The sequence below is a fragment of the Enhydra lutris genome, unplaced genomic scaffold (assembly GCF_002288905.1).
Source record: "Enhydra lutris kenyoni isolate GAN:26980312 unplaced genomic scaffold, ASM228890v2 scaffoldscaffold17, whole genome shotgun sequence".
Lineage (NCBI taxonomy): Eukaryota > Metazoa > Chordata > Mammalia > Carnivora > Mustelidae > Enhydra > Enhydra lutris.
The window spans coordinates 32,903,196-32,919,758 of NW_019154101.1; the positions used below are offsets into that span (position 1 = coordinate 32,903,196).

The 16,563-nt window shown below is 42.6% G+C and overlaps 1 protein-coding gene across 1 annotated transcript; it reads right to left on the reverse strand.

The window, feature by feature from the left end:
- Positions 1-1,638: 1,638 nt before the first annotated feature.
- On the reverse strand, positions 1,639-4,049 carry LOC111147852 (Cbp/p300 interacting transactivator with Glu/Asp rich carboxy-terminal domain 2). The gene is made up of 2 exons (XM_022504103.1): positions 3,810-4,049; positions 1,639-3,342 (listed from the first exon to the last, which is right to left on the reverse strand). Exon 2 carries the CDS (start codon positions 3,332-3,334, stop codon positions 2,513-2,515), a length of 822 nt encoding a protein of 273 aa, XP_022359811.1. The 5' UTR covers positions 3,335-3,342; positions 3,810-4,049; the 3' UTR covers positions 1,639-2,512.
- Between the last annotated feature and the right edge of the window lie 12,514 nt (positions 4,050-16,563).

The window sequence follows — 16,563 nt, forward strand, 5'->3', positions numbered from 1 at the left end:
CTGGCAGAATAAATTGCGAAGGGTGGTGGCAAGACTATTCTTTTGCGTCTTTCTTTATGCAAAAAAAAAAAAAAAAAAAAAAAGCCTCCAATAGCTTTCCTTTTTTCCTGGCACAAGTGAAAAACAACAAGAATTGCTGTATTAATATGTATGCAAACATATTTTTTCACTTGAGCCTCTAGGAAAAAAAAAAGAAAAACTTACGGCAAAAATGCTTAGCCAGGAAGATTTACTGCTGATTGCAGATTTAGTATTGACATATTTTAGCTGAAGAAAACTTCAGCTCAAACTATTAATGTGAGAAATCTGGATGTTTTTAAAAATGGGGTGAAGAGTTTCAAATGATTTTGTATTTTCAGAGGAATTATTTATTTAGAACGCAATTTTGAATAAGGAAGTGTCAATTATAGAGGTATAAAGAGCCCAGTGGAGTGTGCATCTTAATTTTAATGGCTTGCCTTGGAAATAGAATTATAGAATGTAGGTGATCTGAATTATTCTGAAACCAGCCTTTCCGCCAGACTCACTGTAATTTAACACTTCTGTTTCCTTCTCTGATTTTTTTATTATGAAATATGGGATTTAAGATTAGAATCTGAGAGTCTAAATGAAATGTTCTTTGAAAGTATTATTTGTGAGATTTTCCTCCACCTCTATTTGTTTACATCTCCAGTGGGTCAAATATAATAAAAGACTGTATTCTTGAATGTGGACGTATTACTTTTGTAAGATAAGCTAGGAAAACATGAAAGGGAAAACAAAATTCCATCTTCAAACTGGGATAACTTGAGAATTCAACAAAATGACTTTTACTTTATCATGTAAGGCAAAACTCGACACCTACTTAACCATAATTATGTCTTCTTGACAATACATTTAGGTAAAATTAAAACAATCTTATCCTTATGTCCTTTGCACCCCTTTCCTCTAACAGAAAAAGCTCAGAATTCTGGAAAACAGGGCATGCTTGAGAGGGAACATCTTGTGAAGACTGTAATTTGACCTTTGAATCAACCTCCCTGTGTAAATTTTAAGTATTGTACAACAAAATAGAATGCCTCAAGGTGGAATTCTGCCCCCTCTCCCTCTTAGGACTATAAACCAGTCAGAAGCTATTTCAGAGATTAAGCTGGAAAATGTGTGCCTCTCCTTAGGACTTTTGCTGAGAAATAAAATTCGTCACTAGAGATAAAGGCAGATTTATGTTTAATGCCATCCTCATCCATCTCCCAGTATATTATCCCGATCTACTTTCATTGACGTAGTTGAATCAGGTGTCACCAGAAACACTTGGTTCCCCCCTCCACACACACACTCTGAAGAAAATATTTGATATTTAGTGTTACAAACCTAACTCTGGAGTACACTTGAGAATGATGGCAATTAAGGAAAAAAATGCTCTTTGACAACTTTGCAGCTTCTGATTGAACCACACCAAGAGGCATGTTACAATGGTAACAATGAAGCATTATGCCAATTATGTTAAATCCTGCTCTCCACTTAAGCTCATCATGACCTGTTTTAGTGTCCTGTAATTTATCCTTTGGAATGCTTACTCTCATCAATAAAGTGTTCAAGAAGAGGAAAAAAGCCACGGAAAGGAACCACCCCCCCCAACAATGACTTCTAGAAAACAAGTATTTCTTAACTTTTTATTGACATTGGCAAATTAAAATAGAATAAATTAACAAGTATTTTTTCAAAAAAATGTTTTGTACAAAAATACTGTCAAAATTTCCTAAAAAGCTTTCAACACAGTAGTATCTTTTCATGTACTGAATATAACTATTAGCACAGTGTCAAAAATGTTGAAGACAGAAACAAAATAAAAATCTGTGAAATGTTTGCCACTGACGACATTCCACACCCTATTATTGTCTGTACATATGGGGGAGGGGGACAGCCAACTTGAAAGTGAACAGTATGACTTTTCCTGATCCAGAACGGTTTGGCCCACATCTGTTTAATCTTCCAGTTTAGCATATTTAAAAAATTAGGCTGTACTCAAATGCATAGTTAAAAAAATGAAGCGAGATGGCAGAGTTTGTGCAGTATTATCTGCCCTTCAAAGTTCATGCAACCAACTAATGCAATTTTTCCTTTCACTCGTAAATCTGAATGCAGTTCAGTCATTTGAAACCATCTACAAAATCCACAAGATTAAGCAGTTTGCCAAGATTAATATCTAACAGTTGAGCACTGGAGAAAGTGAGGAACTAAGGAGTAAAAACAAACAACAAAAAAGACCAAGTTAGCTAGATATTTCAACTACATAAGGGAGGTGAATGTCAAGGCTACAAAAACGAAACAAAAACAGAAAAAAAGAAGTGGCAGCAATTCTTTTAAACCAATTTTGTACAAGTTTATAGTTTACTTTGTTTCCAAGTTCTCAAACCTTTCAAGATCTGAAAAGTGAGATACTGTGTCTAAGGGAATGTTTTTTAATTCACACCGAAGTTGGGGGGGCGGGGTGGGGAGGGTTTGATTTCTTTTTGCCGGGGTTTCGATCAAGTCAACAGCTTACTCTGCTGGGCTGCTGTTTACACACGAAGTCCGTCATAAAATCAAACTCGTTTTGCCCCAGCCAGAGTTCGGGCAGCTCCTTGATGCGGTCCAAACCCATTTCTATCACTAAGGACATAAGCACTTCCTCGTCGATGAAATCAGTGTCTATGACATTGGGCGGCAGCATTGCAGCAGGGACGTGGGCCACAGAGGCGGGCATGTTGCTGCCGCTGCCGCCGCCGCTGCCGCCGCCGCTGTTGCCGCTGCCCGCGCCGCCACCCGAGGTGCCGCCCGAGCCGCCGGGGGTGCTACTGCCGCCCGAGCCGCCGGGGGTGCTGCTGCCGCCGCTGTGCTTCGGGTTGCAATCTCGGAAGTGCTGGTTTGTCCCGTTCATCTGGTGGCCTGCAGCAGGGTGCAAATCCGGCATGTAGTGGTTGTGGGGGTAGGGGTGATGGTTGAAATACTGGTTGTTGAGCTTCTGCAGCTGCATGCTGGCCGGCAGGGAGCCTCCCTGGCTGGCCACCGGGGGGCCCATGAACTGGGAGTTGTTAAACCTGGCCGCGGGGGCCAGCGCGCTCGGGGGGTGCCCGCCGTTCACAGTCCCCGGCCCCATCGCATGCCTGATGCCGCTCGTGGCATTCATGTTGCCCGCGCCGTAGTGTATGTGCTCGCCCATTAGGGCGTTGAAGGCGTGCTGGGGCTGCTGCTGCTGGTGGTGATGGGGGCTCGGGAACTGCCCCATGCCCATGCGATGGGCAGGGTGGTGGTGCAGCCCATTGGTGCCGTCGGGGAAGCGCCCGTGGTTCATGGCCATCATATGGTCTGCCATTTCCAGTCCTGAAAGTGAAGAGAGCAGACGATTAGGACCCGTGCCACACGTGCAGCCCACCGCGGCGCACCCCACTTTTTCTCGCCTCTGGCCCCTAGGCTCCCCGGACGCACGTCGACTGCGAAATCGCTCGCCCTCCCTGCGATCCTACTAGTAGCCTGTGCAGCCGGGCTCGCCACCACAGCGGACCTGCCACCCACAACAGAGATGGGCGCTCAACAAACAGTCCCTTCTCCTGTGATCCGGCAGGCGGACCCGAGCCCACACCCCCCTCTGCTCCCCTAAGTCGCCTAATAAAGGAAGTGCCCCGTAGCCCTGCCGCGAACTTCAGGCATTAAATCAGCCCTCCTCATCCTGTTGTTGCACATCCTGTTGTTATTCCCCAGCTCCGCCTCACGCTCTTCCTCCGGGCAAACCCAGCCCTCAGAGGACTAGGCTGGCAGGCGCCCCAGCCAGCTTCGCCCGCCGCGCTTACCTTCCGTCTCTGCGATTTCTGCTCCGAAGACCGAGGGCGGGATCGTCGGGTCCAGGACCGGCTCAGCAGCACATAGAGGGGACCTTTCTAGTGTGCAGGGCGCTCGCTGTCGCGATGTCGGCACCAAAGTCTTGCAGTGGCCGCTGGGGCAGAATCGGAGCCGTTCCCTTTTATTTTCTCTCTGCTGCCCTCACAGCTCGGTAAGACCGTCCAGCAGCTGCCAACAATGAGCTGTGTTTCTTAGGGCTTTGGCCACAGTTAATATAAGGGATTTCAGGAAGGGCGGAGCGAGCCTCCCGGGCGGGCGGTGGCAAAACGCGGACTCCGGAGCCCCGGGCACGCCGGACCGGGTAGGCGAGCCGCGTCCCCGCGGCCAGAGGCACGTGCGCAGAGGCTGCGGGCCCAAGCGCCGCCTCGCTGCGGCCGACTCTGGTTTCGTCCCGCTCCATAAACGCGGATCAGCCCGGCTGCCCCCGGAGCGGGGAGAAAATGACCTCTGGAGCGCTAGCCCCAAAGTAGCGCCAGCCCTGAAAGGAGGGAGGAAAACGCACCGCTCCCCTCTGGTCGGATCCCCCATTCCCAGCTCTCCCGCTTGGCTCACCTAGCGATCTGAGGTGCCTTCTACGGGAAAAGGGGGGGTTCTCTCACCGCCCCCTTCCTCCGTAGTGCCCTTATGCCTCCCCGGCTTTGCAACACCCTCCCATTTCCCCCCACCCCCGGGCCGCGAAGAATGGCTGTGTTTCTCCGAGTGGGGTTTTAAATCCCCGGACAGAAAATGCCCCCTTCCCCGAGCACACTTTACTGGGTTGTGCCTTTGTGTTTTTACAGGGGCACTGGGTAATCCTGATCTAGATATTCAGCGTGCGGACGCATTTGTTTTCCCTACTCCTTTCAAGGACAGAAGCTGGGGGCGGGGAGCGGCAGCGGCTGCAGGTGGACCGAGCGCGCTCGCGGGCTCGCTGCCTCCGCTCCCGCTCTTGGGACTCCGGTCCGCGCTTTCGGGCCCGCTCGCCGCTCCCGGGGTACGTGTGCTTCTGCTAAGTTTGCGTTTGCAGCTCTTGGTAGCTTTGGCATCCGAGCTGAGGCGTCTCTGCTCTGTAAACAAACTCAGCGATCCTCGTCCCCAGATCCACCTTTTTGCACATACACAGTTTCTTGCTTCTGCTGTTGCCCTTGATCCGGGAGGTGGGGGTGTGTGCAAACTTGCACAGCCTCCCTCCGGGCTCTGCCTGAAGATTTGGGGTTGATTTAGGAGCGAACGGGTTTGTAATTAAGAAATTCGAGGGCTGAGTGAAGCTGCTGTTGCTGGAAAGGGAAAACAAATAGATAACATGGTAATCGCTTTGTAAATAAAGTCGTTCTGGAGGTGGGCACGTAGCTGCACGTCCCGTATGGCACCGTGCGCACACACGCTGCCGGGACTCTTCCTTTTCAGTGAAATTGTTCAGTGGGGCAATAGGCGATAATAATAACCTTGCTTCTCAGGACGCGGCACAAGTAGCCCGGTCGTCCATTTGGCTCATTGACTTGCAAATAAAAAACGCTTACACGGGTCTGGGCTACTACCCGGTGGGAGCTCTCTTTGCTTTCTCACATGGGGAAGCCGAGTTGTTTCCCCAACACCATGATGAGACTGCTCCGAGGTTTTATATTGCTCTTTATGTGCTAAAAGCGAGTTTAGCGCTCCGAATAAGGACTTCTGTTCTGAGTTGTTTCTTCATGACTCGATTGCCATTGAAGACTTCCTGCTACGAAGAGCTAGTCCCCCGCCCTCCACGCCTCCTTTTCTCCCTTCTTGCTCACAGGACTTTTTTAGGCCGTATTTTTTGAGGACTGGAAATTCTGATACATACATTTCCCCTTTCAGGAATTTGTAAAAGGAAGCAAATCCTGGTTTCGTTAATCTCTTACCTCTCTGTCTTCCTCTAGTTAGGTATCTAGATATATATATACTTAGTGTACAAATATAATATTATATATATATATATTTAAACATTGTTACTGTCTTCCTCTCTTTTTCAGTCTCTTCAGCATTTATAACTGTGTGCAATAATATCTTTCGTGTCCGTGCAATAATTTTTAAACCTCAAAAATATTTACTTTTTTTGGAGCCTTGTGCACAAGTACATTGCATTGTTGGTTGCAGTAATCCCCTGCTCTCCTGTCCACCCACCACTTTTACTTGTAGGTCATGGACTTGCAGTTGCAGAATCAGAGGCTGGGAAGAAACCTGCAAGTGCCACTTTGTATCAAAAAATAGGCTCCTGCTGGTCAACCCCAGACTCAAAAATCCTGCCATAGATTGTTTACTTCCCTTCCTTACACTGCAGCGTCTTGCAACACAAGGACCAACTCTTGAATGTCTAATCTAAATTCCTCTTGGAACCATTAAGAAAAGGTGCAGCTTCATCCAGGCCCAGTGGTTTCACAGGCTATTGGGAAATCTCTTCAAAGGTCACCTCCCCGCCCCCCGCCCCCCACCCCTTAAAGGGGAAAAAAAAAATTAGTTCTGGGACCAGCTGGTTAAAACACGGCATGCTTTGTGCATTTACTCATCTGTCCAGTGAATGTTCCCCAAGAGCCAGACACTTTCCTAGTGCCTAGAGAAACAACCAATATAGGAACTCATATTCGAAAAGTGGAGATAGACAAACAGGCCTATCAGGCCTCGGGCACACTGTAATAAGTGCAACAACAGCATTCAATGCCAGGACTTCTGGAAATACATGGGAGGGACACCGAACCTCGCCTTAGCGGTCTTCAGAAGGCTTCCCAGTGTAGGTGGTACCTAAATTGAGGCCGGAGGATGAGTGGAAGTCAGGCCACCAGAGGAGGGGGCAGAGATGAGAGAAGCAAGGTTGGAGAGGTAAATAGGGGCTGGATCCTGTGGTCTTTGGTTCCCAAGCTGAGGAATTCAGGTTGTATCCTGAAGAAAACAAGAAGCAGGTGAAGGCTTGTGAACCAGTGAGATGATCCCATTTTCATTTTAGAGAGATCAGGATCGGACTGTGGAGAATGGATGGAGAAAATAAGCCTGGAAACAGGGAGTCCAGTTAGGTTTGTTATAGTCACCTACAGTACGCAGAGCCCCTGGTAACCCAGGCTTTATCCTCTGCAGTGGTCTGTGTGTGACCTTCACAGCGACAGATGGCTATATTAGTTTCCTAGGGCTGCCATGACAAAGTACTACAGAGTTTGTTTACGTCACTCAGGCTTGAAGAGCAGGAATTTATTGTCCCAGTTCTGGAGGCTAGAAGTGCCATTTTCAAGTGTGACCAGGGCTGGTTCTGAGGGTTGTGAGGGAGAATCTATTCCAGGTCTCTCTCCTACAGTTGGGTCATTTGCCGGCCATCATCGCCTGATCTCTGCCTTTATCTCGTGGTGTTTTCCTGTGTGCCTTTGTCTAAAATTTCCCCTTTTTCTAAGGACAGCGGTCATATTGGATTAGGGCCTATCACAATGACCTCACTTTAATTCAATCCCCTCTGCTGAGACCCTATCTTCAAATAAGGTCACATGCTGAAGTACTGGGGGTTAGTTAGGATCCCAGCATATCTTTTCTGGAGTGACACAAATTGGCCTGTAATAGTGATGGAGAAACTGAAAATCACAAGACCCCTGCCACTATAGGGAAAAAAGATGCTGCCTGGAACCCTCTTCCCAGATATCCAGCTGGCCTACACATTCATTTCTTCATGTTTCTGCTCAGACCCTACCTCAGTGAGGTCTTCCTGACTGTCCTACCCAAATAGCAAGATCTCTGTTTGCTTTCTTACCCTGTTTTGGTTTTCCTCTTAGCATTTATACCCATATGCTGCATATTGAATTTTTACTATCTTTCCCCTCCTAGAATGGCAGCCTGAGGAGAGTGGAGACCTTGCCCGTTTGTTCATTCAGTGTCCAAAATAAGTCCTGGCATGATTAGTCTTTTCCTGATTAGATGAATGAATGAATGAAAGCAAGAAGAGATACTGAGGGAAACTAAATGAAGGATTTATGAGAGGGATATCGGGGGGCGGGGTATCAGAGTCACCTTTTCTGGAGAAGGTGACTTTCAAGGCAGGAGGGAGAAGAATCTGGAAAGAACAGCAGGGTATCACTGTCTGCATGTAGCTTTTCATCTACTTGAGCAAACCTGTGATCCCTTTGGGAGGATAGCTCATCGGGGGGCTCACTGACTGTTGAGTTATGGAAGTAGGCCCTTATTGGTGTGAATTTGTTATTGAAACAGAGCTTTTCTGAGGTAAGTTTTGGGCTTCAAGAAACCCTAAGTTGAGGAAAGACTGCCTAAAGGACCCAGCTTCAAAATGTATGTTGAAGAGTTCATACGTGTGTTGGTAGGGTGTGAGTGGGGCTAGCGGATACAGTGAAGTCCAATACTGGGCTTTCTACTTTACATAAATGATCTCACCTAATCCATACTCTAACAAGTAGGGATTCCTTTCATCACTTCAGAAGGGAGGATTTTGAGTTTCAGTTAAAAAACAAAACAAAACAAAACAAAACAACTTACACAAGATGACCCCCTTCTCAGAGCAATTAGGGAAAGGGGAAGAGAAAGAGACAGACATCAGTTGGGCCTTTTGTCCCTTTCCCTTCCTCCTAAGACCTTGGCTCTAGGTCTTAGCTGGTGAGAAAAATGCTACTTTCCCCTTATTTCACCTTCTACCTGAGCATGAGTGACTCCCTTTTTCTGTCTTGATGTATTTTCTTATTCAGTAGAAATATAGCAGTTACAGGGCAGAGGGAGCAGGCATCCCTATAGGGGAGAGGGAGCAGATGTTTTTATTCAAAAGGAGTCTTTAAGCTTGATGAAGTTGATACAACTCATCTGAGGAATTGGTTAAAATAAAGATTCCAGTACATTTTCTCTGGAACTCCTGACTTAGCAGGAGTAGGGCCTGCACATCTATATACTTTTTAAAAAGCTTCCAGTTAGTTCTGACGTTTAGATTGGTTTGCAAACCACCGACCTTGTTCCAGGTATAGCATGAATGTAGTTTACACTCATAAGGCTCTGTCCCTCCCTTCCTCCCCCACCAAGTACCACCATCTCCCCTTGTCTCCCGTGATTGGAATTTTGCCCATCTTTGAAGGTTCAGCTCAGGTGACACCTCTTGTTTCAAGCCTCAAGCCCCAGTGGAAAGAATTTGGCTCCCTTGTTGGTCCCAAGGTACTTTGCTCGGATCTTCCTTTATAATTCATTCTGGCTTGAGTTATGAGTATTTGTACCTTCTCTGTAATGGCAGAGACTCCTTGGTGAGCCCCAAAGGGCTGCACAATTTCATGAGTACAGTAGCTTGTATTAGTCTGCTCAGGCTGCTATAACAAAATACCACAGACTGGGTGTTTCAACAACAGACATTTTTCTCACAGTTCTGGAGGCTAGAGGTCCAAGATAAAGGAGTCAGCTGATTTGGTTTCTTCTGAGGCCTCTCTCCTTGGCTTGCAGATGGTCAACTTCTTGCTGTGTCTTCATATGGTCTTTTCTCTGTTTATCTCTGAGTCGAAGCCCCAGCTCTCTCTTTGCTTCAGATTTCATTAGGACCTACCAAAATGGACTCATTTTAATTCAATGAGGTCTTTGAAGACTGTATATTCAAATATAGTTACATTCTGAGATACTGGGGGATAGGGCTTCAACATATGAATTTCATGGGATGCAATTCATCTCATAGCACACATCCTGTGTAGATTCATTTTAAGGAATTGACATTTTATTAGTCTACAGGCTCAACAGGAAACTAGAGAACATTCACATTGGTTATGAAGTTGGATGAGATATCCTGGAAGGCAGAAGAAAACTTCAGTGACCTTAACTAATTAGAGAAATGCTCCATTAAAAACAGAATTATATTCAATAGGAAACACTTCAAAGGGCCCATGAGGACAATAATAAATTACATGGGTATTAGGTGGGAAATTACTTGACTAGATAAAACAAGTTTAGCCAAAAGAAGAAGAAGGAGAAGGAGAAGGAGAAAAGAGAGATAGAAGGAAGGAAGGAAGGAAAGAAAGAAAGAAAGAAAGAAAAAGAAAGAAAGAAACAAACAAACAAACAAGGTGGGTCCAATCCAGCTGTTGGTTAAGTGGGAGGCAGCAGTGGAATGTGGTTATTAAAAAGGAAACAACTTAGAGTGTGTTGGGAATGAGAATAGCACATGATAAAGCTGGAAGTAATCCTTTTGCTACACTTGCCTCTTCTCAAAAATTGTGGTTGGTTTGTAACTTTACATTTTAATGAAGTATTACAGAGACTGAAGAAGGTTCATTTAAAAAAAGGAGGAATATATTTAAAAAGGGATAGGAAATGGGACTTATAATGGCTATTTAATCTGGGGAAGAAAAGCTGACAGGTGACTTAATACATATGTTCTGGTGTACACATAGGGAAACTAATATGGTGGATCCTTTCCAGATGTTTTCCTTTTCCACTGAGACAAAGAAGAAAGGAAAGCATTTTTAAAAGAGAACTTGAGATCAGTGGTTTTCAAATTGTGTTCTGTAGACCTTGAGTGTTCTCAGCTTCACTTTTACATGCTTTATATATTAAGGATTTCTCGTTTGAATTTGTTTTAAAACATTTTCCTGATACTAAACAGTTATGAAACTAAAGCTTTAGATAACACAAAAATCATAACATTCTAATTCTAGGTGGGACTTTAAAAAGACTCTTATCCACACCCCTTCATTTTCTAAATGAGAAATCTGAGGTCCTGAGAGGTTAAGTGACTTGCCCGTAAAGGACTTCCTTAACATCAGGATTTTAAAACACCAGAGCAGATTATTGGAGGGAACTAAGTCTTTACGAAGACTTGAGTGAAATAGGATAAGAGATGTGTTGAATGGCTTAAGTCAGCGTTTCCCAACTGGCGCTAGGTATTATAGGTGGGTGCGTTGCAAAAGACAGTATCAATTTCTACTTTTAAAAAAGTGGGAAATAAAATCATTTAAAAGTATCTTTTCAGTTTGCAATGGAAGTTTAAAAATCCCCGAGTGTGTGCTGAGTGAGTCTACGGAGCTGGTCATAGACATCCCACATCTGACAAGCAGGCCTTTAACTCGTTACTCATCAGAGAGTGACGTTTACTGTGGTACAACTTTGAGTCGCTTCAATTCTTATTCACACAGGGATTTTTTTTTTCCTTTTTCTTCTTTTATCTTTTTAAAAAAATTAAATTCAAGTTAGTTAACATGTAGTGTATTATTAGTTTCGGGGGCAGAATTTTGTGATTCCTCAGTTACATATAACACCCAGTGCTCATTACAAGTGCCTTCCTTCATGCCCATCACCCAGTTACCTCATCCCCTCCCCACCTCCCCTCCAGCAATGCTTCGTTTGCTCCCCACAGTTAAGAATCTCTTATGGTTTACCTCTCTCTCTGTTTTTATCTTATTTTTCTTTTAGGGATTTTTTTTTTTTTTTTAAGAAAGAAAAGAAATGGCCCTGAATAAAACAAATCAATGAGAAATATAATTGTGATAATTTTTCTGTCTATGACTTAGGAAGATGCTCACCCCATGCGGTGGTTACATTCCTATAATGAAAATTTTTATATAGCACCAATACATAACCCTAGAACTCAAAACTCAGAGGTGAAAGAGAAAACAATTGGCCTTCAATTTATTAGACATAAAGATTCAACTGCTGCATATAACAATAGTAGAGGTGTGTTTACAAATAAGAGCCCCAAACTCTTTTCCTCTTATCTCATTAGTTACATTAGTTACAAACAAAATAAACAAATTCTTTTTAAAAACCCCAGCTGGTTTTTAAGTATAAACTGCAAGAACTAAAAGCATCAAGAAATGAAAGTGTTTGTGTCAATTTCTGATGCCCCTATAGGTAGTTATATTTCAATCTATGCTTAAGTATGCACTTAGTACAAAATCCAGAGAGAGATATTGTCAATTTTCAGTTTGTCAACAAATGATGTTTTCCCTTAATAATTGATTCTTTGAAAAAAAAAAAAAATAAAAGATTTCTTTCTTTCCAGGAGAGAGCATGAACATGAGTGGGAGGGACAGAGGGAGAGGGAGTGGGAGAGAGAATCTCAAGCAGGTTCCATGCTCAGCAGAGAGCCTAATGTGGTGCTCGATCCCATGACCCACGAAATCACAACTTGAGGGGAAACCAAGAGTGGAAAGCTTATCCAACTGCACCACCCGGGAGCCCCTCCTTAATAATGGATTCTAAAGAACTCATGCAATAGAAGTCCATGACATAAAACAAAAATATTTTGTTCGTATATTTTTATGTAGCAAATATTATTAAAGATCAGCTTAAAATAAATTCCACAAAATATACTTCAATAATATACTTATTTAACACATAATAGTTTCTGTGAATTCTCTTCTTTTTATGTAGCGTATGAAAATGTTTTTAAATGACTAAAAGATGCTTAAGTGGCTCATGAAATAATAGGGAAGAGGACTCATAGGACAGAAATATTGAAAATTGCTGGTTTAAAATACTGTTTCTCAAAAGTAATATATGGACCCCTTTCAAGAGAAAAACATCTCTAAGGCTTTAAGTGCTTACTTAAATTATTTTTATTTCTTAAGTATGTAAAAATAGAGAACAATATGTGACATCCTTGTGTTTATAGCTCCTGTACAAGTGTAATACTAGAACTTATTTACATGCTAAACAAAAAATAAAACTGGAGAGCCCATAAAAATTAAAATTAACAGCATTTAATGGCGGATTTTTGTCAAAATCAAATCATTGCTTGCAAATCTAGCAACAAGAATACTTTTTTTTTTTTTTCTACCAAGTTTGGCCTTCTGATGCTGTAGCATGCTGTGCAATGAGATTCTCTTTTTGAACTGCTGCAAAAACGTGTGTAAAGGCACCATGATTTCACTTGGTTTCCACATGGTGTGAATGTATCACTTACATTTTAAAACCACCTCTATTCTTTTCTTTCTAGTGTTTAATGTTTAAAATAATAAGGCTTGACACCACCACAGTTGTAATCACAAATCCAAATTTAAAAGATGATCATTTGGATTATACAAAATATGCTTGCAATAATTTGTTAAAAATTACTGACAAAATGAAAATATAAAGAGTTCTTGAAGAGGAAAAGAGAATTCCCGCCCCCACCCCGATACTTTAAATAGTATGAGGCTTTCCTGAACTCCAGTTGAAACAAACAAACAAACAAACAAACAAACTAGTTTTGGTAGTATCCAGCTTTAATATCAAAAGTACTTTGGATCACATAATGATTGATTGTAGTAAATAATTTGGATCCGTGGCTGAGGCAGGAGAGGGAGTGGAGAGTTTAAACTACTGGGAAGTGGGAAAGTCAGCCATTTTCTTTTAAAAATATGGATCTTCAAGAAACAACAAGTGTTAGTGAGGATGTGGAGAGAAAAGGACCCTCGTGCACTATTAGTGGAAATGGGAACTGGTGTGGCCACTGTGGGAGATGGTATGGAAGTTCCTTAAAAATTAAAAGTAGAACTACCCTATAATCCAGAAACTGCACTACTGGGTATTTACCCAGAGAATACAAAAACACTAATTTGAAGAAATTATGTTTATTGTGGCATTATTTACAATAGCCAAATTATGGAAGCAGCCCAACTATCCATTGGTAGGTGAATGGATAATGAAGATGTGTGTGTGTGTGTGTGTGTGTGTGTACATATATATATATATATATATATATATAAATATTATTCAGCCATGAAAAAGAAAAATATCTTGCCTTTTACAACAACATGTCTGGATCTAGAGAGTAGAATGTTAAGTAAAATAATCTAGTCAGGGGCATCCAGGTGACTCAGTCAGTTAAGCGGCTGCCTTTGGCTCAGGTCATGATTCCAGGATCCCGGGATCAAGCCTCATGTCAGGCTCTTTGCTCAGTGGGAAGCCTGCTTCTGCCTCTCCTTCTGCCTGTCACTCCGCCTGCTTTTGCTCTCTCTCTGTCAAGTGAATTAATAAAATCCTAAAAAAAAAAAAAAAACCAGTCAGAGAAAGACAAATACCATATGATTTCACTCATATGTGGAATTTAGGAAACAAAACAAATGAACAAAGGAAAAAAACAGACTCTTAACTACAGAAAACTATAGAAAATAAATAGATGGTTATGAGACAGGAGGTGGGTGGGGGGATGGGTAAAACAGGTGAAGGACCTTAAGAGTACACTTATCACAATGAATACTGAGTAATGTATAGAATTGTTGAATCACTATATTGTACCCTTGCAACTAATATAACATTGTGTGATAACTACACTGGAATTTAAACAAACAAACAAAAAAAAACGGATTTTTTTCCTATATCAAATAAATACATGACCCCAAAGTTGTCTGGGAGTTCAGTCTTCTTTTGCTTGTTGATTCATTTATTCCTTCTTCCATTCATTCAAATGTCTGTGTAATAACTAGATAAGAATGATTTATGTTAGTGTGTCAACTATTTGTGTTTCAAGTGGTATTTTTGGAGTGCTTGTAGGTACTTTAGTTCTTTAAATATTTTAAACAATCTTGTTTACACCATTAATTTGTAAGGAGCAAGGACTTCTAAGCTTGTTAGATATGCAGCCTAGACTGTGGAATCATTATGCAGGGGCACCAGAGAAGCACCCTCAGAACTTGGAGAGAAGATTATCGTCCGGAAGTGCAATAAAGGAGCATGAACATGTGCAAGAGAAGATCAGCATCTTCAACAGGAAAGCCCCCGCTTCGGAGGTCTTCAGAGGCTTCAAAGGGTCCTTTGAGAATTAGTAGTTGTAAGAATTCCAGGCACTGGGAGGGCATATCCTTGTTGTAAATTAATAAATTGCACTTCATCAATCTTTTCTGGTCTATACTGGGAGCCAGTACAGCTCTAGGTGGATGGACCAGCTGAGCTGAAGACTTTCTGGTGTCATGACCAAAGGAAAGATACAGGTGCAAAGGGTCTTTCTCCCTTCCTGTTATCTCTGAACTATAACTATAATGGGTCAGTTGAAATGAGCTGATGTTCTGAACCATCAGGATCCTACTTAATGACCTCTTACAATGCCTTCCCATTCTATAAGGCTTTATGGTGATTTTGTCCTAGACAGCAGAGGCCTCCCATTATTGCTCCTATTACGTGTAATGCCTTGTGATTTTCCTTTGTGGCCCTTCTGACAAAATGGAGTTATACATTTATTTTGTGCACTCTTTGATTACTGTCCTCATGAGGGGAGGAACCATACTTCTATCTCATCCCAGTGTCACAACACTGTATCCCCAGTGCAAAAACACTACCGGATGCAGAGGGGGTGATCACAAACCTAAACATTTTAATTCTTTTCACCATTACAGCTAAGCAATTGAGATTTAATTTAAAACTTCCTTTAAAAAAAATTGAAAATGTTTATCAGTTTTCTAATTGGCTACTCTCTGGACCCTCTAAAAGTGTTCTCTATATAATAGCTAATCTATGCTTAATAATTTAGAAGGATCTAATAAAAAATTATTATTTATGTTGTCACAATGTTTTCAGTCCTTCTGGTGTTCACTCCCTTTTCAAGATTCCAAATGCCCCCTCCTCCCACCCCCAGAATTTAAACTCTCCTCTTTAGGCCTCTGTTCCTATGTTTTTTTTTTGTTGGCTTTGTGAATGTCTCGCCGTATCATCAGGAGGAAGAGAATTCTGAGCAAAAATCAGTTCTCTGCCTGGAGGGAGGGGCTCCTCTACCTTTAAGAGGCTATTATAAAAGTGGGTCCCACAGAAGAACCTGTGAGCAGTACGCTGGGGTACGCCCCTGCTATCTGGTGCAGCAGTGGGGCACCGTGATGCTCTCTATGAAGTAGGAATTGAGGCATAATTTCCAGAGCATCATAACACCAAAAAGTTGTGGTTTCCATGGACTTTCAAGCTTAGCAGGGAGCTTCCTTGAAAAGGAGAGAGACAAAAAAAAGTGCAGACATAAGGAAAGAAGTCCAGAGCTCATGAGGCTGGATGAGCTCTGCTCTCTGAGATCTAAGGCGATCAGATACAAGCTGCAAGATTGGAACCCACAAAACGAAACTCATTCAGCCAGTTCTGACAGAAAGCAGTTTTCCTGCGTGTCATCCCTTTACTCACACTACTGCACCACACTCTCCTCCAGCCTGGGGACCAGAACTTATTTTCCTTTGTGTCCTAAATCCTGGCACAGTGTGATTTCCAAACAAGCTTTGAATGATACCCAAACCTATCCCCTTTTTACTGTACTTGGCTGAGAGAGGGACATTAATCCAGAGGAGGAGTGATTTTGATAAGTAAAACTATTCTCAGGAAGTAAAAGCGGTTTCACCAAAAGATCAGCGAAGGTCTTATTTGTCCACATATAGACCTATAATTCAATGACAGGCAGAAACTATGTTCAGGTATACACTAATTTGGTAAACGGCAAATGGGATAACTTGGCTTTACAAAACTCTTTGGGAAGGGACTCTTACAGTCACTGATGATGCTTAAATGCTGCAGAGGTTCACTGAGGTTTGGGTCTGGGCCGCGATCTGTTATTCTCTGATCACCATTGGTGGTTCTCTGTTAGACCCCATCTTGTACAACTGAATCATAATGGTAGTGATTCCCCTTGATGTAGCTATGCTTCTAAAATTGAAAGAGCCCAGGCAGCTAGAGCCAGAAAGTTTTCAGTTTTCTTTAGATGCATCAAGTTACCAACATTTTCAAAAATCTTTATCCAAGGGTCTCACAATGGATGAATGGGTAAAGAAGATGTGGTATACATATGCATACGTTGGAATGTTATTCTGC